Here is a 24,505-nt window from a genome sequence, read left to right as displayed (position 1 = left end):
ACATGGATAACCAAACATCATTTTCACCAAACTAATATGTATCTCAGATATTGCATTGTTGCACCACAGAGAACACATACACATCAATGGGTGGGTTGGCCAAGTTTGACCCTTGTAGGTATCCATCTATTGCAAACGTAAATTTAACACCTAGACACATTAAAAATAATTCCAAACGCTATAACAATTTATTTCGTTCATGTTAACAGAATAGTGTCAAAACCAGATTTAGCTGCAGCTTCCCGCTTGTGTGTGTTCCATGATATTTCAGTTACTTTTATTTCGGCTTTGATTGTTAGTTGCGGTCATGATCGTCATCAATAATCACTGCGCTTCAGTGTATTTTGTGCTGTGCTTCGCGCAGGTTCCACTAGGGGTCCCTGTTAAAAACAAAGGTGGCTTCGAAACGGGCTTTGTGACGATCCCTGCGTTTTATCTTGCATTTAACACAGCAGGGGTGTATGTGGGAACAAGTCAGAGGTGCATTGTTGCAGAAATGGAGGTAATTCGCAGGCGATCCTGAAACAAAAAACAACACAAATCAAATGCAACCCTTTTCGTACCTCTGGGATTACTGCTGTGTAATTGTACTCCAAATGCGCCCTGGTCGTCGGTTAATGTCTCCTGTTTTACACTAATTCATCCCTGCCGAGGATTCCCACAGCTCGATGTTTTACATACATCCATATTCCTAACGCCAAGGCGCCACCGCTCTGCGTTTTTTATTTTATTTTAGTTTTGTGAATTGTACAATCGTTTGGAATTATTCTGTGCTTTTTTTTTATTTTTATGTATTTTTGTGTTTATTTTCACGTAATAATATCATAAGAAGAATGTCCGGGAAACACCACCATTACAAAGGACCCGAAGTGAGCTGCTGTGTGAAATATTTCCTTTTTGGCTTCAACATTATTTTTTGGGTAAGTAGATGTGTTGCTAGAGAAGCATTACGGTGTCATTGAGGCAGTATAAAACATTATGTAATCTACACGTTGTGATCCTGACATTATCTGTGTGTGAGAGGGAGATGGGGGAGGTGGGCGAGAGTTTGTTTTTATGAAAAACCCTTACAAATCGCCTTTCTCAATCTTGGAAGAATATTGACATGAGAAAAAGCTAAATCGAAGATTATTTATTATTATTAGTTCTCAATATGAGAGTACTAACTGCTTTCGCGTTTTACAGCAGTTGCATAATTATATTTCAAGGTTGAAAATCATTAATGTTGCCTTGTTTTTCATAATAGAAAGCTCAGCTGTCGATCTATGCTTAACTCACAAGACTGACGAACAGAAGCCTTTTTTTTCAAGAATACAAAACACTTGTAAAGAATAGTCCGATTGATGTCTCTGTTTATAGTTAGACACTAAAACAATAATTCTGTACCTTGCACTCTAGTCTGGCCTGAGTGTAACAATATTATTTCCTCTGTACTACTGGTGTACCCTATGAAGTTGTATAGTTGTCTGGCTTCCTTTAGTGGTGTTTTTAAACATTTTAAGACTGTTAAATGCATTGACTTTTATTTTGAAGAACTCTAGCTTTGGCTGTTTTATATTTTGCAAACAACCCCACTGTTTTGTATAGTGTGTGTATCTGTATGAACACGAGTTGTATACATCAGCATACATTTCAGGTTTGAAGTTCCTGTGAATTAAGGTTTCCTATGTCTGTCCTGCCAAATTGGGGGCTACTAATCCAGCTGGAGTTACCGTTCGGCTATTTTAAAAATACATTGTTGATTGTCTTTTTAATTTAGAATGAATTCAGAGCTGGATACAGTATTTATTCAGAGTAAATCAGTGGGTGAGTGTTTAGCAGCAAGTAGTTTTATTTTTGTTTAACTCTATTTTTTATGCCATCTGAATGAACTAAATCTACCCTCTAGGATCCCAGTGTAATTTCAAAGCTGTTTGGTTAAGTAATATTGACAAGTTTGCAACATTGCAGCCTTCACTCTACTGTACAGCATTTCAACAAAACCTGCTGACACTGACTTGAGTAAACACACCACCCTGTACTTGACTGCTTTTAATGTGATGGAATGCTGAAGAACACTCTGTACAATCATTTAGCAATTCTGCTGTATCTAATAAATAATAAAAAGGTCATTATTGCCACTGAATAGCCTAGGTTTTATAACAAGATGTACGTGTTAATCCAAACTGTCAGAAATGTGCAAGTCAGTCTTTTTTCTTTTCCATACATTTTAATTGCTGTACATCTTGTATATATTGGTTTAATGGTGCAGTCATTTATATAAATGATATATGAATGATTAGAAACATTTCAAATATCAGGTGTGTTTAAGTTTTTAAATGGCGTATTCTTAAAGTCTAGGCTGAAGATACAGGAAATTACATGGACTCTAACAGCTGTGCATTGTGACTGACATTTAGGCAAATTACTTGGAATGAAACATGGACAACTTAAAAAGGGAGTAGTCGGTCCAGATCGTCAACATACCACTAATAGTGTGAGTAAGCCAATTGCAGAGCACTGGAAAGTTTCTTCTAAAACATGCTGTAGTGGTATCTTGTGTACACAACTGAATGCCCAAATGTATTCCCCAGCCATTGAATACCATTTGTGCAAGCTGCCCTCCCCAGTGTGGATCGACTCGTCCTTTAGTACTGCTGGAGCTCTTCAGCATGGTGCTGCTCCCTCAGGTGTGCACACCCAGGAGACGTTAGAATTAAACAACAACTTCAGGACATAACCAATAGATTTGCTGTAAGCCAAACCCCAGAATTTTTTTACTTATTATTATTAAAGAGAACAACTCATATTTGGGAGGAGGGAAAACCAACACGCATTGCTTATCTAAATTGGCTAACTGGATTAAATAAACAAAAAACAACTTGGGTCCTGTTTAATATTTGTATAGTGGTTTGAGAACATGGTTCCTCAAAGAAACTGTTGCCACTTGTGTTTAATGACACCGGTTTAAGTTTGCTTTATACTGTAAATGCATGCATTGGGTGACCTTCAATCTCCAGGGCATGTTTTAATGAAGAGTCATGCCATGCTACTGTAGCCTGCACTTAGAATGCACCTCAGTGTCTGGGCAGCAGAGCAGCTGGAGAGACCCGGGATTAATCCTTTATAATGAGCAGCCCTGGGGGAAGATTGATTGGAGTCGTACTTCTCACCTTCTTTGTAAAGCATTTTATTTTTCTTGTGTTCTGAGTCTGGAATGGAATGGAGTCATTCAGAGGAATGATTTGGGAAGGAAAGACATAACTCATATGTGCAAGGGGGGCCACTGTGCTCTCTGTCCCATTGTGTGCAAGGGAGGGGGGGCTCTGCGCTCTCTGTCCCATTCATTAAGAGGTAAGTGCTTGTATTGAGCTAGGGCTGGACTTGAGAAGCGTTCTCTTCATCCTCACTTGAACACAGAGCCTCCCCCTCTCCTTGGGAACTGAGAAGCAACAGAAAGAGGGACGAGGGAAGAGAAAACAGACAGATGCTTTGCTTTGGTTTACCAATTACAGACTGCTGTAGTAAAACCGAAGTAGTGTACAACTGGTACCAGGTGTTGCTCTGGCATTTGACTGAACATCCTTTTACAGTATGAATAGCTCATATACAGTCATCGGATAAATAAATTAATTCACCCAGGGAAAAATAGAGAAGCCTGTACATACAGGCTAATTACCCACGGTGTCACCTTTTTCAACTCCACTCCAGGCAATATTGGAATACTGTGACCTTCCGTGTCAGAAGGAAAAAGGTGCGAACGCTAAACTAAACCGAGTAACTTCCTGTAGGAAACTGTTGTGTTCCTGTGAGTGCGTAAACCAGCAAAAGCCATTGTTTTGTGTGAAACCTAGGAGTGGCGCTAGAGAGAATCGCTCGGCACGCAATTGAAGGTCAAACCCCTGTACCTGGATCGGAGATCAACACAGACAACTGCCTTCCTACTTCTGGAGGTCCGGACTCGTTTAAGGATCTTACTGTAGTTCAGACTGGGAGAACTCTCCGTATAAATGGGTTACCAGTCCACTTGCATAATCTCTAAAGTAGCTTACACACATCTGCAAGCATTCGGTACAGTGATGCACCCCTCCCTTTGCATGCACATACAGATACAGTACACACATGCTCCTATATATATATATATATAATATATATATTTATATAAAAAATGTGTTTCAATTTGCATTGTAATTGCAGTCATGTTTTAGTGTTGGTGCAATAGTGAAGCCATTATCTAAGTATCGTTCTGTTTGGGATGTGTGTGCATGTAAGGGTATTGCTGTCTGCTGTGGTGGGAGAAAAATGCAAAGATCAGAGCAGGAAATTATTATTATTATTATTATTATTTATTTATTTATTTATTTATTTATTTATTTTTTTACGAGTGAGCATTCATTTCCTTCATCAAGCATTGACTTGCTTGCATCCAGTGATGCACACCTGTCAGACCACATTGATATCTGGAATTTAGTTTTCTGTAGAACATCTACAACAACCTTGCTGAATCCAAGCCAATTCAAGCAGCGAGCAAAGGAAAGAACACAGTCCGGCATTAAGTGTATATTCATCTCCCTCTAAATGGATTTTGAATGAAGAGCAATGTGTACGTAATAGGCATCTTAGTACTATAAATACTGTAAGACCCCAACTGACTAACACATTTCTGACACTATTTCATGTGCATTGCACCCAGTTTTCATCACAGTGTTAGTTTAAAAGTTTTGCATGTCTGTGTCCACCCTTGTAAAAGTTTACCATAGTAAATGTGCAGGATAATTCTGCAGTATTCCCATGGTCCTGTCCAATGACTGCATTTATCAGGATTTGCCATGGTTTTATAAGGATAGAGCCTACTAAAGGCAACAGAACAGTACATCAAGCCTGGGCTATCAAACCTGTATCCACTAGCCCTAAAATCTGCAATACTTCCATGGTAAAAAAATAAAAAATAATGAAATAAGGTCTTCAGCGAAATCACATTGCATTCATTGTTATAGACTCAAGATGGTCTTGCTCCCCTACACTGTGCTGCACTGTGCAGTGATGGAAATGACATCCCCACTGAATACAGCAGCATTTCAATCCGTTCCAGGTTTTAGAATGGCTTTCGCAGTGCTTGCTGGATCATAGAGACCCATTTGTTTAGGATTGTTTGTAGTTGATCTTTTTTTTTGTGATTTTCTATTTTCTATTCTATTGTCTGTTTGTGTATTGTGCTATCCAGGAGCTTCCGTATAGTGAAAGGAAGGTACACACATTTCAAATCCTTTTGAAACCCTTCTCATTATTTAGTGGTTTTCTTACAGTAATACCTTCCGCTTTGAGGAATGACATTTCAAATAGCTGGGGGGGGGGGGGTGTTGTCATTTACAAAAGACAGATGGGAATCTACAAGCAACGAGGCTAAATGTAGATAATGCATTCATTCATTTTGCTTCCCTATGTTGTGTTGGTAACACTTGGACATTAAGATAATAGGCTTTCCTAAAGGTTATCACAGTGGCTGGTTGCACAGTAGAGCCAAAAAAAAGTTACCTGTGCTACCTGTAGAAATGTATAACTGATAATATACACAGATTACTGTATGCATTACCGAAACACCACTTGGTACCTGCTTGCTTTGAATTCTTCTGTGTTCCCTTGTAGAAGTAAGGGCATTATCTGCAAGTTCAAATATAAGTTTGGTGTGGTATTCAGAGATTTAATTTTTGGGAGCGCCTCCTTTTATACTAATCCCATTATCAAATCATGAAATCTCACCTGACGGTAGGTAAACCAGTACAGGCAGATTTGGGTTAATTCCCACGCAGAGTAATCGCCTTCAGGTGTATACCGTAAACGATGTGTTTTTCATGCTGCTGCATGCAAGGGTTTGGCGCCGTGTGCAGCGACGGACTGAGCTGCATTCTTTGCTCTAGTGGTGCCCATGCATATACAGATCAGTGTACGGGACAGCGGTTTAGTGTGTCTATTTTCTAACTTTTTATCCCACACCTGAGAGAGGGATAGCTTCACAAGGCAGGGCTTTTTCAAAAGGATCACTTGTGTTGAAAAGCAACAGAGCCCAGTCAGTGCTGACTCTGCAAGTTCTGATGCAAGTGTTAATTTATCTGCATGGCTGGTCAGCAAGCCGAGTGGAAGTCTGGCCTCTTCAGAGACAGCCTGGCCTCCTCAGACTTGCAGTGATGCTGATTGCTGCTTTTGCTGCTGTGTCTGTTTTAATCTGATTAGATTGGAAGGTAGTCTGAGCTATGCTAAATTAGATCCATCGCTCTCTGACCCCTGTTGCTCAAGTGTGTGATCACATGCTATACAGTCTCATACACTATGGAGAATTATTTGAATTGCAAACTATACAATTCATCTGTTGTCTCAGTGCTGAGCTACAGTGTAGTACTGTATAATATAATATAATATGCTGTTCTCCCTCTGACCTGTCTGTACCTCATCCCATCAACCGTGACCAAGGGACAGTAACAAACCATTAGGAATCGAAATAACTGTATATTTTCTATATTTAAGACTACGATTAGTGTGTCCGAAAATCAATAACTAAGCAAAAAAAAAAAAAAAAATGTAGTGGCCATTGTTAGCGCGAGATAATTGGCCACTGCAGCAGTTAATAGATTGTACCAGACGTCAAGATAACGACTGGGACTAATGGTATTGAGATTTATTACCTCTTCTATAAAACAAAATGTAATCTTGTAAAATTGTAGCTGTCTGTTTTAACTATGATGTTAAAGTAAATCGTTTTTAGTATAACTTAGTTTTAATGTTTGTTGCTTTGCCAAGGGATATCAGTAATCTTGAAAGCTTAGGCTTTTTTGGCTGTTGCTCAAGGCCATTTATGTCCTTTTTTTATGTTTCCCTTTTAAATTTCCTCTTTCATTATGTCAACCCTTTTGGTAGCCGAACAAAACAGATGGTGCCTTTTCTGTACAGTGTCTTTACTGTTGAAGAATGCACAGCAGAATTCTTGAAGCGTAATGTTATTGCACAGGCATTTTTACTATGTTACATTAGTTTAGTCCAAATAAATCACTTAAGACTTAAAAGTGCGTTACCGCTTGCTTTACAGAGCGCTGTAAAGTTTATCTGAGCTACACCACCCTCCTGGTATGTTTATCATTATCACAGTTATTTTGCACATCTCTTGCGTTCTTATCTCAGACCCTCTATAGGAGGAACAGCCGGACACAGCAGGCTGTGAATCAGCTTCTAATTGCCATGCAGTGTGACGAGATGAGGGGGTGGAGGGAGGGTCGCCATAGCAACAATCTGTAGGTGATGGGATTCAGTCTGTGTGAATGTCTTCATCAGAATGAGAATGCAGCTTTGTGCATCTCCTGGGTTACTGCTGGTTGCTAACGCAGGTCTTCAATGGATTAGCAAACTCTGTGAACCTGCAGGGTTGTGCTGAAGCCAAATAGACTTTCGGGTTTCAGGCTAGAGAGTGACATGGGAGTGAAACTTGAGCTCCGTCCCGTCCTGTCTCGTAGATTTTCCTGTCACATCCCATCCCGTGAAAAATGTTTCAATGTAGTTTGAATGTTTCACGCATTTACTGTACTGTGTATGCAGTCGGGTGGAAATAGTTTAGAGTTTAACCATTTAGGCTAAATGTTAGCCAAGTGTCAAACGATTCAAATTTGGCCTTAACGTTTAACCATCGTCATGAATGTGATGGGTCAAGCCGTTCTTCCTCTGTCGGCCTGTTGATTCCATACTGTACTGCTGTGCCAGTTATGTGCTCTGTGCTGGGAGTGGACCGGAGTTAACATCCAGGTATACAACAGACCTGCGACCTTTAACCTGTGACCCTGAGGGTGGTGTGCTGCTTTCAGTGTATGATTCAGTTATTTGTTGTGTACATTCTCAGCAGTGCCATTATTAAAATGAATAATAAACCCAGCATTGCACGGCTGCCCTGCTCAGGAAGCCACAGGGCTCCCTGCCAATTAGACACACAGCAGTTTTCTTCATTGCCTGCGATGTTGTTAAATTGGGTTTTTAAATGCTATTGCATCATTAACATAATAACTTTCAATGGCATTGCTGTACAGTCCACTCCAAGGACAGCACTGGTACAAGTGATCAGTTACCCACACAGCAACATCCAGGCCATGTTTCTCAAAGCCGGAACACACTTTATATCCACATTCAGGCTCTATGTAGGTCCACAGGGGCCTCATAATCGCACAGAAAGTTCGTAATTTATTATAATATTTATAATAATGTTCAGCAAGGCAGAGTAGAGGCACCACCACAACAGTTTAATTATACAGTAAACGCAAAGGTGTGAGCATGAGAGAGTTCCTGTACAGGTTAACAATTTTTGTATAAGCGAGTTTCCTAGATTATAGCCATTTGCAATCCAAAACATATACTGGAGGAGACTAGGAGTGTATTGTATACTGTAGGAAATATATATTTTTCTTGGGCAAAAAACTTGAAGGAAAGTGATTTTTTTTGTAATGTTTGTGTAGCTGGGTGCAATATTTTGTGATTCATTTCTTTTCAACTTCTCTGCCAGTATTTTGCTGCATAGTATTTTTTTTTCTGATCACAGTGGAAATATTTGCGCTGTAGAACCAAAGAAGCCTTTCAGTGCAGGAAGTATGAATGCTATTTAGCTGTGTATTGGCACCCTCTAGAAGGTAGAATGTAGGCTGGTGTACACATTCCAGAGCATTGTGACAAATACAGTCCTTGTTTCTGCAGTCAGATATCTGACACGAGTGGGACAAGGCTGGCAGGAGACCAGAGGCGTTCTCCTTGATTCCAGCTGAAATCTGCTCTGTGTGTCTTAGACAAGAAATCTGTGCGTGGGAGTTAAGAGGACTCCTGCTGTTTCTAATTTAAATAAGAAACGAAATGTATTTTGTGCATTTATACATGATGTGCACATAAACGCCATGCTCGAACTGTTTACTATTCAGCCAGGCACAACGTAATACTGTGCATGCTGTATACTGTAGTAGCACCCAGCCATTACTCAAGTCTGGACACACAAGGGTAGCTTGGTCTATACCTGTGCCATCCTATGAAATCAATGGAGGTTGTGCAATACTTTTGAAATGTATCAACAAAAAAAAAAGAAAAATCAATGGGCATGTGACATGCAAACTAGCTTTGCACTCAGGGTGATTCCACCGTCCAGGTTTCAGTATTACATTGAATCAGTGGGCCTTGAGGCTTTCGGAGCAGTGCTGAAGCAAGCAGAGGCTCAGTTGTCAGTGTTAATGGCTTTAAAAGTGTTTGCTGTGATAACAGTTTTTCTATTGTGGTGTTTATGCTTTCAGGATAAAAGATTTCCGTCTGTGCATTACAGTACACGGGGACATCAGTTTGAAGATGGGTAGATAGATTTAAGGTGGTTACCAGGCTGTCGTTCCAGTGAGTCGAAAAGGGAACTGTTTATTCAGAACTGACTGCGTATCATGTGGGAATGCATGGTTTCATTATTGCAGGTGTCTGGGGGTAAGGCACTGAACTGTGAAACAGGCAGGGATGCTGATTTTACTAGGAGGTGTTTGCAGGGAGTTTACCGCTCCCAATTCTCCACTCTGAACACTAGATCACAGTAGTGTACCACAATATATCCTGATTTGGAGCATAGTAGTGGCAGCTTCTTTCAACTTGAGAAGACTTTCCATTAGAAGTATTTTGGCTCTTTAACTTAAATACAGTGTCCTAAACCACATGCAGTACTCACAAAGCTAACAGCACCCTTTGCAGTAACAAGCACGCTGATTCAAGCCCATTATGATCATCTGGCTTTCAGACTAATATACGCCATTGAGTTAAATACCTAAAACCACAATGTTTGTAAAAGTCAGTTCACTGCCTTAACTGAAATGGCTGGTATAAACTTGCCATTAAATGGGTTTTTTTTTAGTATTATTATTATTATCATCAAAAATTTTCACTCACTTCAACTTGGGATACTGTATACACTGCATTCCTGTAAATGCACTGTACAGTTGTAAAACAGCAAATCTGTGCCAAAGAAAGTACAGTACACTTTGCACAGAGCAGCCATCACAACACATTACGGGCAGTTTCCACAGGTTTCTAAAGAAGAATTAAGTCTGTGCACAAAAATACATCTGTGTCCTCATTCTACCCACGTCTTTAACACACCAAAACCCACTGATTTGTGAAAGGCAATTAAAACCATTAGTTACAAAAATGGTAACAAACACCTTGACTTTCTTGTAGCATTATAACATTAAGGTATATATATATTTTTTTCTTTCGCACAAAAAAGAAATGGAGGGTGCAAATTGGTGTCTTTGGTAAATCCTAGCCGTGTTGTATAGTTATTACTGAGCATAGAGTATTTTTTGTGTTGTCTGCTTTGAAATCTACACTAACGGCCATTGTTTATTTGCTCTCGTGCATTGAACCTGCTTTCTCCTCTAAAAGCAATGGAATCTGGCTTGCATTGCGTTCAGCAGTCTCATTTTCCTCGTATTCCCTGTTTTTCAGTTGCTGGGTGCTTCGTTCTTGGCTATCGGTCTCTGGGCCTGGGCTGAAAAGGTAAGGAAGCGTTTGAAATGCTGAGCGTGTTTTCTTGATGGAGTGATAACCAGGTTTAGGCAAGGTTGCTGAAGCATACCGTGTAACTATTTAAACGGCTTGCTGTTGCAGGGAGTGCTGTCGAACATCTCTTCGATCACGGACCTGGGCGGCTTCGATCCCGTCTGGTTGTTTATGGTGGTCGGGGCTGTGATGTTCATCCTAGGCTTCGCTGGCTGTATCGGAGCGCTCCGAGAAAACACACACCTCCTCAAATTTGTGAGTTTATCAACATTCAAAGGATTTGCAGTAAACTGGCACACACACAAAGCTCCATATTCTGTACATAATGTGTACATGAAATCAACAGTTTATCAAATTGAACCCAGATCTAATACAAAAGGTCTATAGGTGGGTAGGGGTTAATGATAAAGTCAATGCATTTATTGTGTCAGCCAAGTAGCGTGTGGCAGACACACAGCTGTACATGCATACTGTAGGGGTCCACGTTTGGAATAATGATTCTAATGCTGTGCAGTATGTAACTGCCTGGTGCCATTGCACCACAGCACCACACAGTCTCTCTACTCCTATAAGCACACTGTACTGTGTATCCTGTCTGTGCCATGTCAGTTCAATTCATTATTCATTCCTCAAAGTGCTTTGCATAAACTTATACAATATGAATCTTTTCCATTCCATTACTTGCAAATCTAATTTGAAACACATTTGAAGAGGCTGATTCAGAGACGATCAAAGTGTCTGCATTCTGTTACCGAGTCGAGATACAAAACGCTGAGGTCTGGATTCAGACGCGAGCAATACGAATAAATCTAATCACAAAATACAATTTAAACAAGCTTAAATGTTCAGGCTGATAATACCAAGGCTATCCAGAGCTGTATTGATCCAGTTTACAAAGTGCTAGCTTGCTACAGCATGTATAATATATTAATCACTTGATTTGAATCTGCGGCCCCTCTGATTTTATTTATTTAAGTAGATCGGTACATAATTTGTTATCAGAACCAGTGGGCACATTTTAAATGTACCTTAAGTTTCACTGTCATTAGCCACATAGTGAAATTAAAACTATTAAGCACAGACACATGCTGTTGTAATTTACAGCTACATAACGCAGTAGAAACCGCTAATACATTTTCAGATGTTTCTGCTGGATGGTTCTGGGTTGCCAGCGAGTCAAAGCAATCTACCCCTGACTGCTGAGCAGAAAGTGATTGATCACCAGCAACACAGAGACCCTGATTGCCTGGAGTGCTTGCAGTCAACACATTACCAATCCAGATCCAATCGGAGAGAGGAGGAGGAATAGCCTCTGTGTGTGCAGCGTGGAACTGTTCCTCCAGGTGTCATGCATTCTGGAGTGGACAGTCTGTAGAATAAGGTCTGGGTCAGTGAATAGATTGGATTGATTCGTTAAGGTTGCTTTGTGACCTCCCACATTTTATTCAACTTTGCGTAGGCATTTCTTACAACATGTTCTTCCACATGCTACCTTTTCACGAACCTGGTTGGCTGAGATGCATTAAAACCCTTTAATGTGTGTGCTTTGCGTGGCACTTGCTTGAAGAAACCGCTTGTGGGGGATCTTAACCCGTTTCTTTCTCTCTCGTTCTGTCCAGTTCTCTGTGTTTTTAGGGCTGATCTTTTTCCTAGAGCTCACGGCAGGGATCTTGGCCTTTGTGTTCAAAGACTGGATCAAAGATCAGCTCAATTTCTTCATCAATAACAATGTCAAGGCGTATCGGGACGACATCGATCTGCAGAACCTTATAGACTTCGCCCAAGAATATGTGAGTAAATGTCTTTAAAAAAAATAAAAAAATAATAATTACAAAATGACGGCAGTCACACTTTGTAATATTATATTTGTTTCCAAAGAGAAACACCTACTATTTTCATTTTGTGAAAATAGGACTGAGAAATAAAGTAGAATGGATGCAAACAGTGCTGGGAATATTCTCCTGTCTCCCAGTCCTGAACTTCAACCATTAAATGTTAATGGCATTGTGATCTGTTAATAGTGAGCCCCATAGATGTGATGGCTGTGTGACTATGACTATGACCAGGATCATGTACATTGTAATTATTTAATTTGTGTATGCTTTTATTGCTGTTTTTATGACTAAGTGTTTAAATACATACATTTGAAATGTGTGTGGGTGTGTCTGTGTGTGTGTGCTCACTGGAAAGCAATGCAGAGGGTAAAGTCACAATGTGTTTTCTCTGTTGCCGTAGTGTATAAGGCCCTACGGCTCTGTCTCTGTGTAGCTGTTTGTTTTTAAACCAATAGTTATGGGATTGTGGTCTTGGATAAACCAAGAGCTGAGTTAGAGGGCAGTTCAGTGCTGGTCCATTTCTGGTCAGAGTTGATAAAACACTGATAAGTGAAGGGTCCTGTTTAAAGTTTACTTAAAGTGATCTGCATGGCTGTGTTGGTTTAGTCACTTGTTGCTGCAATACCATTGATATGGGAGCTGCCCCAGCTGATCAAGGATTATAGAAAAACTAGGAAAAATAAACTCCCTGTGTAACACAGGACATGAAGTCTCCCTGGGAAGGGAGGTGTTTGGAAGGGATTCGATTGCAGTCGTATTGTCTGTATGGACTGGGTTCCAGTGTGTCTTCCAGAAAAGTGAAGTCCCGGCGCTCCCAATATGACAAAACCGGAGGTTAAATGGATAATAAGATCTTTTTAGCTGTAGGACATATAGAGTTCAACTAACCAGCTGTCTTAATGAGGAGCTACAGTGTTTTTGATTTTTGAAGGTCTTGGTAAAACATTCCTGCATTGCTATGTTCCCCGTTCCCCCCCCCACCACCCGTGTCATTTTGCAGTGGTCATGCTGTGGAGCACATGGTCCGAATGACTGGAACCTGAATATCTACTTTAACTGCACGGACATGAACCCGAGTCGAGAGCGATGCGGAGTCCCCTTCTCCTGCTGCGTCAAGGACCCTGCGGTAAGAACACCGATCTCCGCAGGACCTTCAGAAAGCAAGTGCAACTGAAGAAGGGGCTGCCCAGCCTGTCCAGATTGTCATTAAGGCATTGTTGAAAATTAAATATCATTTAGGTGCAAAAGGAACATATGAACCTGGCAAAGTTGAAGAAAGTGGGGGTCAGTTTGAGTTTTTGACCTTACTAACCAAAATAAGTCATGCCTTTTTCTTGTAGCATGGCGGAACAAAGAGCCAGTAGTTCCTGTACAATTTTTTTTTCTTTCTCTGTCTAGGAGGATGTACTTAATACACAATGTGGCTATGACGTGAGGCTCAAAATGGTGAGTATTACTTTTGAACCTTGCAGTGAATTGAAAGGAAATGGTTGATGAAAGCGTGCTCCTCCCCAAGGCGATACACGCGTGTCGGTGGGCAACAGAGGTGGAGATACAGCTTCCGTCTCCTCATCGGCCTTGATGTGCCTCTGGCTTGCATGATGTTCAGTGGTTAGTGTCAGCAGTAATACCCAATGCTGCTTTCAGTTGCTCAATAAAGGCACCATGAAACTAGAAGAAACGAAAGCAAGTGGACAAGCATTTACACCATGCCTATGATAGACATATGAGCTGCAACATGTGTCTGTGTCTGCAGTTCTGAATGAATTACAGTACCTAGACATCGCAATGTGTACTTAACACTGATGAAGCACTAGAAAAATCTTAGTTTGATTTATAAATATTTATATAGAATTCCCCCCCCCCCCCCCCCCCCAAGGATTTGTACAGAGAATATGGGGTAGAGCGGCATTCTAGACAGCCATTTTATAAAAGTGTCATAAAAACAATTTATACTTGGCCAAGCAATTGGGCAGATTCCATTTATAACAGCAGTAAAAGAAAATGACTGAATCACTTCTGAAGAGTGCATCGATTTCAGCTGTCAGCTTGAGCCTCTTTACAGCAGTCACTTATGCAGTAAACATTGCGGTGTGCAGCTAGGTAATTGCACATGCCTCAGCCATGCATAATTACGTGGCGGTTGCTTTTTGTAATGAACTTTGCTTTCCAGCCTTGGTAAAAGTGTCCTAGCAGATGAGATGAGGGCTTGTTTCTTGTGTGTGCATGCTTTGAACCCTTTAAAGCCACACCTTGTATCTGGATTACCCACAGTCCACCATTCCGGCTTGTCAAATTGGGCCACATGTATACCCATCGCACACTTGAACAAGCTTAGTGTCCGAATGAATAGTCTGTTGTCAATATACACTGAAAAGATATGCTGTTTGACCAGAAGTGTCTATTTGAATGCAGAGTTAAGCTTTCCTTTTTAATGTAAGGCCTCCAAAACGAGAAGAGAACTTATTGCACAACCTTCAGTACTGGAGCTTGACAAGTGGAGCTTGACAGCAAAACTCTCAAAGTTGTGGATGGTTAAAAAAATGTCTTTTACTGCCCTGTTTTCAAGCTGCTTCTAGTTTATGTCCCCTAAATGAATGTCAAACAGGCACAGTGAATGAAAGAGCATATGCACATGTGTGCTTTGTGTTGGTTTGAGTGATTGGTGATGCCCGTTCCCTTGTGCACATGTGTATTTTTGACCGCTCCAGTCTGGCCTGTTCCCTCTGGTGTTTTAAGTCCAGCTCCGGACCTCGTTCCGTCTGCAGCATGTATTACAGACCGATAGCAATGGCTTCTTGTAATTTGCTACCAAGCCTCGTTCCCTCCGGGGTCTTGAGAGGCTGTGATTTCAATAGCAGAGCTGCTTTTTTTTTTTTTTTTTTTTTTGTCGGTTATCTGAGGCAACAAAAGCCTCTTTCTGTCTGTGTCTGTGCAGACAAAGCCTGTGCCTCTAGGGGGGTTTAGGCTCTGTGTTCCTCTATTCAGTCTGCCTCCCCTCCCAGCACACAATCTGCCAGCTTCCTGGATAGTGCAATGAAGAATGGCAACAGCATTTTTTTTTTTTTTTTTTTTTTTTTTCCCAGAAGCCTGCACTGTGGCGTACATTTTTAGTTATTTCTTTGTTTTATATATCTTTAAATAAGCATTGGAAGGTCAATTAAATCCCCAGATGTATAATAATGCCCTTGGTTTTGGATAAGCTAAACAGCTCTGTTGTGCATGTGTGAGGGGGTAGTAAGGACCTGCTTATTTGTCTCAGAGGGGGAGAGGTGCTCTGTAAACGAGGGTGCAGAACTTTGATTGGGTGTTGTGTTTACTGGAAATGTGCCAGATTCTTCTGAGAAGCATCAGGGTTCCAGTGTGAGGATAGGGGGCCCCTCCTATCGCACTAGCATGCCTGGTTACAAACCTTCAAAGAATCCTAGAATGTCCTCACTGGTAATACCTTTCTTTGTTTGTTTTTCTTCTGTGCTCTTTAGGAACTGGACCAGCAAAGCTTCATTTACACCAAGGGATGTGTAGGACAATTTGAAAAATGGCTCCAGGATAATTTAATAGTTGTAGCTGGTATTTTTGTTGGAGTTGCACTACTACAGGTAAGCAAATTACAGGTGCTTTATAGTTGTATATGTAACTGCTTTTTAAATATGTTTCTTTTAAGAGATGCAGGACAGTACATGTACATGGAAAATATCTTCTCCTCCTGCTGGTCCGTATCCGGGCAGGATTTCCGAGTTCAGACTCCCTGTTAGAGCTAGCAATTTTAATACTGGATTTCCACCTAGTGCCATCTGTGTGTTAGTGCAGCTGTAGTTTGTGGAAGCTGTGAAAACTCAATCATGTGTTTAGAGTTACACTAGTTTTATGTTTTACATTTGAACACCTGGCAGACCCTTATATAGTATCGTTTTACTTTTTTAATTACTGCCTAATTTATGAATGTCAGACCACCCTGTAAATACACGCTGGCTAATCATTTTCCTACTGAGGTATAACGGACTATTTATTTGTAGTGCAGTCTATATGGTGTAAACAGTGTCCTGCTCTAATGTGTATTTCCCTGTTCTCAATATTTTCTAGTGATTACCCCCTTCACATTAGATGTTTTCTACAGTAATTCATTCATATTAAACATTCGGGCTTGCCCTTTCAGTATATCAAGAGTAAGCTCTTCAGAATGGATTATGAAGACCAGTCTGCCCCTGAGCGCCCACGTAATTGTTGTTTTATTTGTTTGTTTTCAGATATTTGGAATCTGTCTGGCACAGAACCTCGTTAGTGATATAAAAGCGGTGAAGGCAAACTGGTGACGCCAGGTTCAGGAGACTGCAGAGACGAGAACCAGTCTCCCTAAGACGGCTGCGAGCTGAACTAGAGCATGGAGACCGGGTTGCAGCAGGGGGACCTTGCCAAGGTGGACACATGTGGATCATTTCATTAGATGACTCGAGACGTATTTGATTTCTCTTTTTTTTTTTTTTCTAAATTGATTTACAGAAGAGTATGTCGTGGTTTTGCACGTGCTCCCTGCGAGAATGGTTTGAAGCTGGAGCTCATTGGGAGTTGACTGGACTGCCTTTACCACTCGAAACGTTGGATCAGAGATTGTCTCCCCTGACCAGTGGGGCTCTCCTAATTCAATCCGGAGTCCTCCCGGCCCTGTCTTCTGGGTCAAATTTCACAACCTCCCTTCCTGAAATTAAAAGGCTGACATTACATGTATAGGTTAGCCTGTTTTTCGTGTTATGTTTTTAATTTCATGGCGGTTTTGTGCCCTCTGTGGTTCTCATGTTTCCTTCAGAGATAACCCACCTGTGACGGCAGGCTGCCCCACATTATTTAACAGCTGTGATCTTTACTCTCGTACTGGAATACTGGGAGAAATCACTCTGAAACGGATTGCCTCTGTAGAGGAGTTTGGATCAGACCATTAATTTTTGTTGTTAATATTTTGGTGCAAAAAAAAGAATGATGATAAAATCTGTGATATCTATTACAGTACCTCTCTCTTAACTAGTCCAGCACAGATTTTTCTGTTTTTAAATGTCATTTATTAAGACAGTTTGGGGTTGACGTGATTGTTGTCCCTGGACACTTATTTTACACATCCCTGCCTACTACAACAGAGACCCCCACCCCAGTTACTGGCACATGGGTGCTCACAATTATAACGCACAAACTGAACTGACTCAGAGGGGCACATTTGAAAGAGATTTCTTTTCTAGGTAAGCGCTCTTGAGATTTGTGCAAGAGCAGGTTTTTTGTACTGACACTGCCACAAATAGGATTTTATTACTGTCTGGTCCTTTTGTCATGCATGGCGCATTTATAAAAAATAAAAGTCCTTTCCATAATTCCCTACATGTCAGACTGTGGTTGGGACTCAGTCCCACATTGCTCTGTGCGTGTCTCGAGCACTGGAGTATCTCTGGTTTAGATTCTTGCCACTACTTGAGCTTGGCACTGGGCACAGCACTTCCGAGTGTTCAGACGCTGCAGTCAATTATTAATCTCTTAAACTGGTAACTTTAACCAACTGATGCACAGATACAGTAGAGACTAGTGGGACTCTTTTTCACCCTTCCATCTCCATCAATACCAACTTTAGTAACAGTATTCAGATATTTGCTCTTTTAAATATCTTGTGTGACTGTGCTGTGGTGGAATCATGACTAGCTCATCCTGTGGTGTGTGTGTGTGTGTGTGTGTGTGTGTGTGTAGGTGTTTTTTTGTCCCATCATCACTCTTTCAGTGCCCTGTTTCAGGATGTTGTGGACCCAAGCCCCCTCAACAGCATTGCTGTACCTGCTGAACTGGCTTAATCATGTCGAGTCAAGCTTCCATGATAACGATTATAAAACAGATAATAAGATCAACAAGCTCTTATTGTTGATTTCTATCATACAGTAGCCATAGCCATGCCACCCCAGTGTCTATTGTAACTGGAAGGCTGTGAAGCTCTGCACATCTTGGCTCTTCCTGACCTAAGAAAGCTGATTTCTATGCATTATGCCTTTGTCTTATGAGAATAAGAGGTGTCCACCTCCACGGCCAATCAGTCCTTGAAAACCTTCCCATGTTTCCAACCCATTGGTGGCTTTGTGGGGATGAGGCTCTCAAAACCAGAGAGACCATCACATTTTGAGGAGGAATGGTTACACTATAGTGCTCTCTGATACTGGATGCGGTATAACTCTATAAATCAAGTAAAGAAGCAGATAAGGGAGTTCAGGATGGTTTTCACTTGAGGTTTCAGTACTGTTGTGCATGAGCTAGGCACACCCGTCCTATTACAGTGGTCCTGGATATTCAAAGTTCTGTGTTGATTGTAATCTCAATAAACCAACCAGCCCACATCTCAAACACTGTCATTTCAGCATGTCTATGTAACACTACCTCGGTTCAAGAGATGTCTTGTACAACACTTCATTATATTATGTGTGTAATATTAAGTCAACACAAGCCCAGTATTCAAACACAAACTGTAGTTTAATACTGTGTTAATACTAAGCTAGTTCTCCTAGTCAATATTTCTGTATATTGTGGTACCATTTTTATTTAATTTTTTTGTGAATATTGGATTAATTCCGTTGGTTATGAATCACTTTCAATACCGGCCCACCACTAGGTGGTAGCCTTCAGTTAAGTTGGGTTAATGGTTGTGTTGGTATTGTATCTGAGCAGAATGGATAAAAGAATCCAATTGCATAGCAGTTTGATCCGTTTAATGATGTGTTGATAGTTTATATCACACTTGGATTAAGGCGAAGCAGTTTAATTAAGCTAAACTGACAAAACAATTGTTCAGATGGTCACACAAAGGAATGTTTACTTCCATCCTTCCTTCTTGGACATGTTTTCTGTCCCCGTCTAGTCTGATCACACCACTCTTTCTTGCGGTCTCTTGCTTCCATTGCAGCTGACAGCGGGCTCCCAGGTTGGCAGGATAGCTGTTATTGGTTAGGGATGGGCATTGCCAAAAAAAAAAAGACGACTGCCATATGTAAAGATTTCCTATTCTCGTGCTGTGCCACCAAATTGCAATGCTGCGCTGCTCTGTTAGAATCCTCTCCTGTTTCTTTTTACTTTAAATATTGAAGAAAGAACTTCTTTACAGTGGAGGAATCGGTAACATCAGTGTGTTTCAAATGCAGAGCTGCAACCCACATCACCCTCCCCATCTCCCAGTAATAAACCTTATGTAGTCGTGATAAATGGATGCAGTAGTGTGAAAGGGGTCATTATCGCACTGTCATCAATATTACAGAAGGGAATGTCTTACCAAATCACTTAGTCTTACCACATTACCAAGACCCCTACATGACAAGGTGTTCATGCGGTATGCCTCCAAGCTTGCTCTCTGATCATTTCACTTTATGAAAGAAGTTGTGTCTGATTCACTGAAGAGGTTAAAGCTATTGAAACCTCAGGGGTCATTATCATATCTCTCTTCTTTTTAAATAGTGTCCCTCTTTACTTTGTTATCTGACTTTTGCACGTGAGCAAACCGTGAGTTACAGATCATGTTAAATTTGTGAAGGATACTTGTACAGTACAATATAGTACTGTTACAATTTCCAACCCTGCCTAGCCCCTGGATTTATGACATCGTCAAATAGAGCACCTTTTAGGACCTGGATGGAATACAAACTTGCTGTATTTACAGTACTAGATGAATAGAGTAGTTAGAATTAAACTGAGTAACATTAACTAAATAAAGCATAATGTTCTTGTGAATTATGAATGGAGGGGGTAGCTTTATTATACAACCACTTTCTATGCACTAGTATGTGTTTTGTGTCTTTTTAAAGCAAAGCTATTGAATGAAAGTTTCTGAATATTTAAGCATTCCTATGTCGAAAGGGTAAATGCTATAGCAACTAGTGAGGCAGACCAAATGACATTACAAGCCACAAGTTTTAAAAAAAAAAAAGCTTTACCATATATCACTGACTCATCAGCCATTCAAAAAAAATAGGATTCTATAAAAAAAATATTGGAGTGTGTTGAATTGCTTTAATAGCGCAACAGTAAAGACAAGCTAAAATGTTATGTGGAATGAAATGGGACATTGTTTTCGATTAGGATTCCTGTAACTTGGTACACATTCAGTAGTAATTTATTGTTTTTTGTTTATTTATATAGCAGGTGTCTTTATCCAAGGTGACTTACAAAGACTAGGGTGTGTGAACTATGCATCAGCTACAGAGTCTGTTACAACAACGTCTCACCTGAAAGATGGAGCACAAGGAGGTTAAGTGACTTGCTCAGGGTCACACAGTGAGTCAGTGAGTGAGCTGGGATTTGAACAGGGGACCTCCTGGTTACAACCACTGTTCACAGTAATACATGAACAGTGGTTTCTTTGAAGGAAATGTGCAGTGCTGGTTACTAAGCATGCCTTACTGGAAAAGCTTGGGATTCTGTTTTCCAGATTAGGTATTTATTTATTTTTGTCTTTTTTTTCTGTGTTATCGTGCAGTTTGTGATCACACTTAACATGCGGTTCGGATTGCCTTACACATGCTGCTCCTTTCTCTGGCATGGGCTCTAACTCTTGTGCTCAGTGTCAAAGATCAAACAACCCTGTTCAGTTGGTCACAAAGGCAGTCCAGTTGCAGAGTCCATGATAATCTGAAATTCAATGAAACGTTGCTGATGTCAGAAATGAAGCATTACTTTTTAAAAGGGCTTGCCGTACTTGTCCACCCGCTGTACTGTGCTTGTATGTAAATGATTATATAAAACTACCGACGCCATGATTAAGAAGTGGATTTGATAGTTCTCAAATTCTGTATAGTGCAAAGTTTGGAAGCAGGTTTCCATGTGCAATGCAGTCTGTCAAGTGATGTGAAAGGACAAAGACGCTTTGTACAATAACTCTGGATTACAGCGTTACTAGATCATTCATTTGGTTCCAAGAAATGGGTTGGAATAATAATACAAATAAAACAAAACAAGAACTGCCATCTTCCTCTTTCAACTTCTCTCGGAGACAAATAAAATGTGTTTTAATGGTTTACAACTTTTAATTCCTGAAACACCAACATGTTAGAACTACTAGTTTTGAAAATAAGACATTGATTGTTGGACATGGTCTGCTACACTGTGTAGTATCTTATAAATATGCTTCTTTTTTTTCATATGGAATAAAATGATTTATCACTAATGTGTGGGTGTATTGTATTCTTAAAGTAAGGATTGCATCTTATTAATTGTCAGTTAGTTGGGTAAGGGATAAGTGGTTAATCAGTGAACAAAACCACAGTCCATAGTCCACATGAAACATCTCAAAGGTTGTCATAAATGATTTAATAAGAATTATATATTGCTGAGTGGGAACCGTTTACTGTAGCATGCTGGGATAGAGCAAACAACTGGTTCCTTACAGTGTGTCGCAATACTTCTGATCTATAGTTCTGAATGTACTTTATCTTTAACTGTAGCATGACTTGCAACCAATTCTAAAACTCTTTCCAAGGACAAGGATCCATTAAGTGTGCTTGCTCTGTGTATAATCTTGAATAAGCCTGCAGTTCCACCATACACCACGAGGTGTCTCTATTTTTGGCGCAGATTTTTTAAAAGGGTGATAAAATGACTACTTGGTATTTATACAATTAAGTGTTGCTTCAGTTAGCTTTTCATACACAAAAAAAACTGAACTGGGTGTTACTGTAACTAGAGCAGACTGTAAGGCGATCTACGGAAGTTTGTAGAAATGTGGATTTCTTATTTGACCACAAGAGGGAGCTATTTGCTCATCTTTCAAACTTGACCAGCACATTCTTTCTGGTGTTTTTATTTTAGCAGTATTCCATACAGTGCTTCCTGTTAAATGGACAGCCTATTTGATTTATTTAATTAAATGTAATCTATAAAAAAAAAAAAAAGCGAGAGAGAGAGATAACATCTGTTTCTAGTTCTGTTACGGCTGCTGTTTGGAACCATGTTATCTGCATTTTCCTAGTACAGTACTGAATTTCTTACCTGTGTAATATCCTATTACGTGTGTTTTGTATGCTTCTCTACCTACAGTAGCTGACACGATGTTTCCATTTAAAAATACAACTCAGCAACATACAGCCTTGGCACCATCTTTCTAGAAGCCTCATACAAAGACCCTCTTGATATATCTGCTGCAGTAAACCACAGACATACCCCAATTGAAACATACTGGCAGGTAAGCCTGATATAAATCCAACTTTAGCAGAAAGGCTAGAAAACAAATGTGCAGCAAACCCCTTCATAACTACACAGTCTGTCTTGAGAGCTTCACAAGACACAGTCATTCAAACCCCTTCATAACCACACTGTCTTGTGAGCTTCACAAGACACTATCAGTCATTCAAACCCCTTTCATAACCACACACTCTGTCTTGAGAGCTTCACAAGACACTATCAGTCATTCAAACCCCTTCCATAACCACACACTGTCATGAGAGCTTGACAGGACACTATCGGTCATTCAACCCCTTTCATAACCACACGCTCTGTCTTGAGAGCTTGACCGGACACTATCAGTCAGCAGTGAGATTCAGATGAATGACTCGCACCCGAGAGGAAGGGTCCAGCAGTGTATGGACTAGTGAAACTCAGCAGTACAGGCAACATCTGTCTATATGGGTTCCTTCTTCTAGCTGTCACTAACTTATCCTCGGGTTTGCTCAAAGACTGACTATTCTAATTGGGCTCCCGCAAGACAAATAACTGTCAAAGTCTGAAGGATTAACGAGGAAGGTTAAACGGCAGTGTTCTAATGATTTTTTAATGAAGAATAATCATTAGAAAGCTAGCTGCTGAAAACGTGATGAGCAAGAGAAGGATGAAATTTAGATTAATGAGGAGTCTCCCTCTGGCAATCAATATGGAATATTTTGATCTCATAAAAGTACTTTGGCACACTGTGGTTTTAATGCTGATGTAAATAACAGTGTTAATAAAACCAAAAAAAAACCAAAAAAAAAACAACAGATTGGAAGTGTTCCCAGTTTTATTCTGAGCATGGACTGCAGCACAGTATAAAATGATCACAATACATTTACAATCATGCAAGAACACCAAAGAAGCTGTGTGTATATATATATATATATAGTAAGAGCACCTCCCTTGACTGCAGCTGCATTGCAGCTACACGTACACCGTGCCATTACAAGTCATTAAGAGACACGGCCGATGAATGCATTACCAACTGCTATGATGAATTCCAATAAAGCATCGTCAATGGGAGTTAAGTTCCACCTTTGGTAATATGAACATCTTCCAATGACTTGTTTCAAGGCGTGCTTCATTTCTCTTTTGTGGGGTTTAATGACTGAGCACCTGTGGGTCTGGCAAGGTGAATGTGATATCCCTTTGTGCGATACACTGGCTCGATGCGTCAGCAAGCACGGGGTCTTGTTTCTGTTCTTTCAAATGGGAAGCTTTCCTTAATCCAGTTCATTAGTTATGAGCAAAATAATCCATGGCAATAACAGCTTGGAGTCGCCTCCATGTTACTGTAGTGTATGGGATGGCCTTTGCTTTAAACAGTGCAAGACATCTTTAAGCTGCCTTTTTACAGAACAGAAAGGGTTTTAAAAGCCCACCTCTCTGCAATGTATCTTATTTCAGGATTTACTAGTGCTCTACCCCTCTCTCCTGAATTACTATTTTCCTATTGACCACATTTTGAATTGTAAGAATCACAGCAACCCCCAATGCAACCAGCAGCAGCTATACTTCCCATCTGCAATTCAGTGTGTTTCTTATGTAACCGCGGTTGTACCGAGACAGAAAGTGTTTTGCTTGTGCACAATTGCCAGTGCTGAAACTCAAATTCATATCTGAATTCCCATCAGTGGAATTAATTTAGCTGGTTCATCATCAGGCGTTTGGATCTCCTGGTATGTGGGTCACTCACCCCCTGCACACGTTTCAATGTTCCAACTCAGCTCAAGCAACAAGTGTTTTAACAAAGGGCTATGGAGAGCCGAGGGAGTTCCGCGGCAGGACTGTGCGCAAGGTATCACGAGCCGATGTTGTCATCTGGCACACAGCCTACAGCAGTTACTGTGTGCTCTGTTTAGAACATAGGTTCCTTTGTGGAGCTACAGGATGATGTTGTGCTTGTTTGTGCAATGCCTGTCAGATTCTATTGA

The 24,505-nt window shown here is 40.5% G+C and overlaps 1 protein-coding gene across 1 annotated transcript; it reads left to right on the top strand.

Annotated features, from left to right (window-relative positions):
- The first annotated feature begins 408 nt into the window (after positions 1–408).
- Positions 409–21,534, top strand: LOC117413298 (tetraspanin-17-like). The gene is made up of 8 exons (XM_058997098.1): positions 409–920; positions 10,474–10,524; positions 10,636–10,782; positions 12,147–12,317; positions 13,363–13,488; positions 13,761–13,808; positions 15,845–15,961; positions 16,610–21,534. Exons 1-8 carry the CDS (start codon positions 834–836, stop codon positions 16,673–16,675), a joined length of 813 nt encoding a protein of 270 aa, XP_058853081.1. The 5' UTR covers positions 409–833; the 3' UTR covers positions 16,676–21,534.
- The last annotated feature ends 2,971 nt before the right edge of the window (positions 21,535–24,505 follow it).

Source organism: Acipenser ruthenus, chromosome 23 (genome assembly GCF_902713425.1).
Source record: "Acipenser ruthenus chromosome 23, fAciRut3.2 maternal haplotype, whole genome shotgun sequence".
NCBI lineage: Eukaryota > Metazoa > Chordata > Actinopteri > Acipenseriformes > Acipenseridae > Acipenser > Acipenser ruthenus.
Note: the sequence above shows the minus strand (reverse complement) of the source record. Positions and strands in the feature narration are given on the sequence as shown.

Excerpts from the sequence above, each read along its gene's own strand:
- LOC117413298 (XM_058997098.1), top strand. The coding sequence starts at position 834 with ATGTCCGGGAAACACCACCATTACAAAGGACCCGAAGTGAGCTGCTGT. Across the intron at positions 13,489-13,760 it reads GCTGCGTCAAGGACCCTGCG|GAGGATGTACTTAATACACA; the intron begins GTAAGAACACCG and ends TTCTCTGTCTAG. Across the intron at positions 13,809-15,844 it reads ATGACGTGAGGCTCAAAATG|GAACTGGACCAGCAAAGCTT; the intron begins GTGAGTATTACT and ends TGTGCTCTTTAG.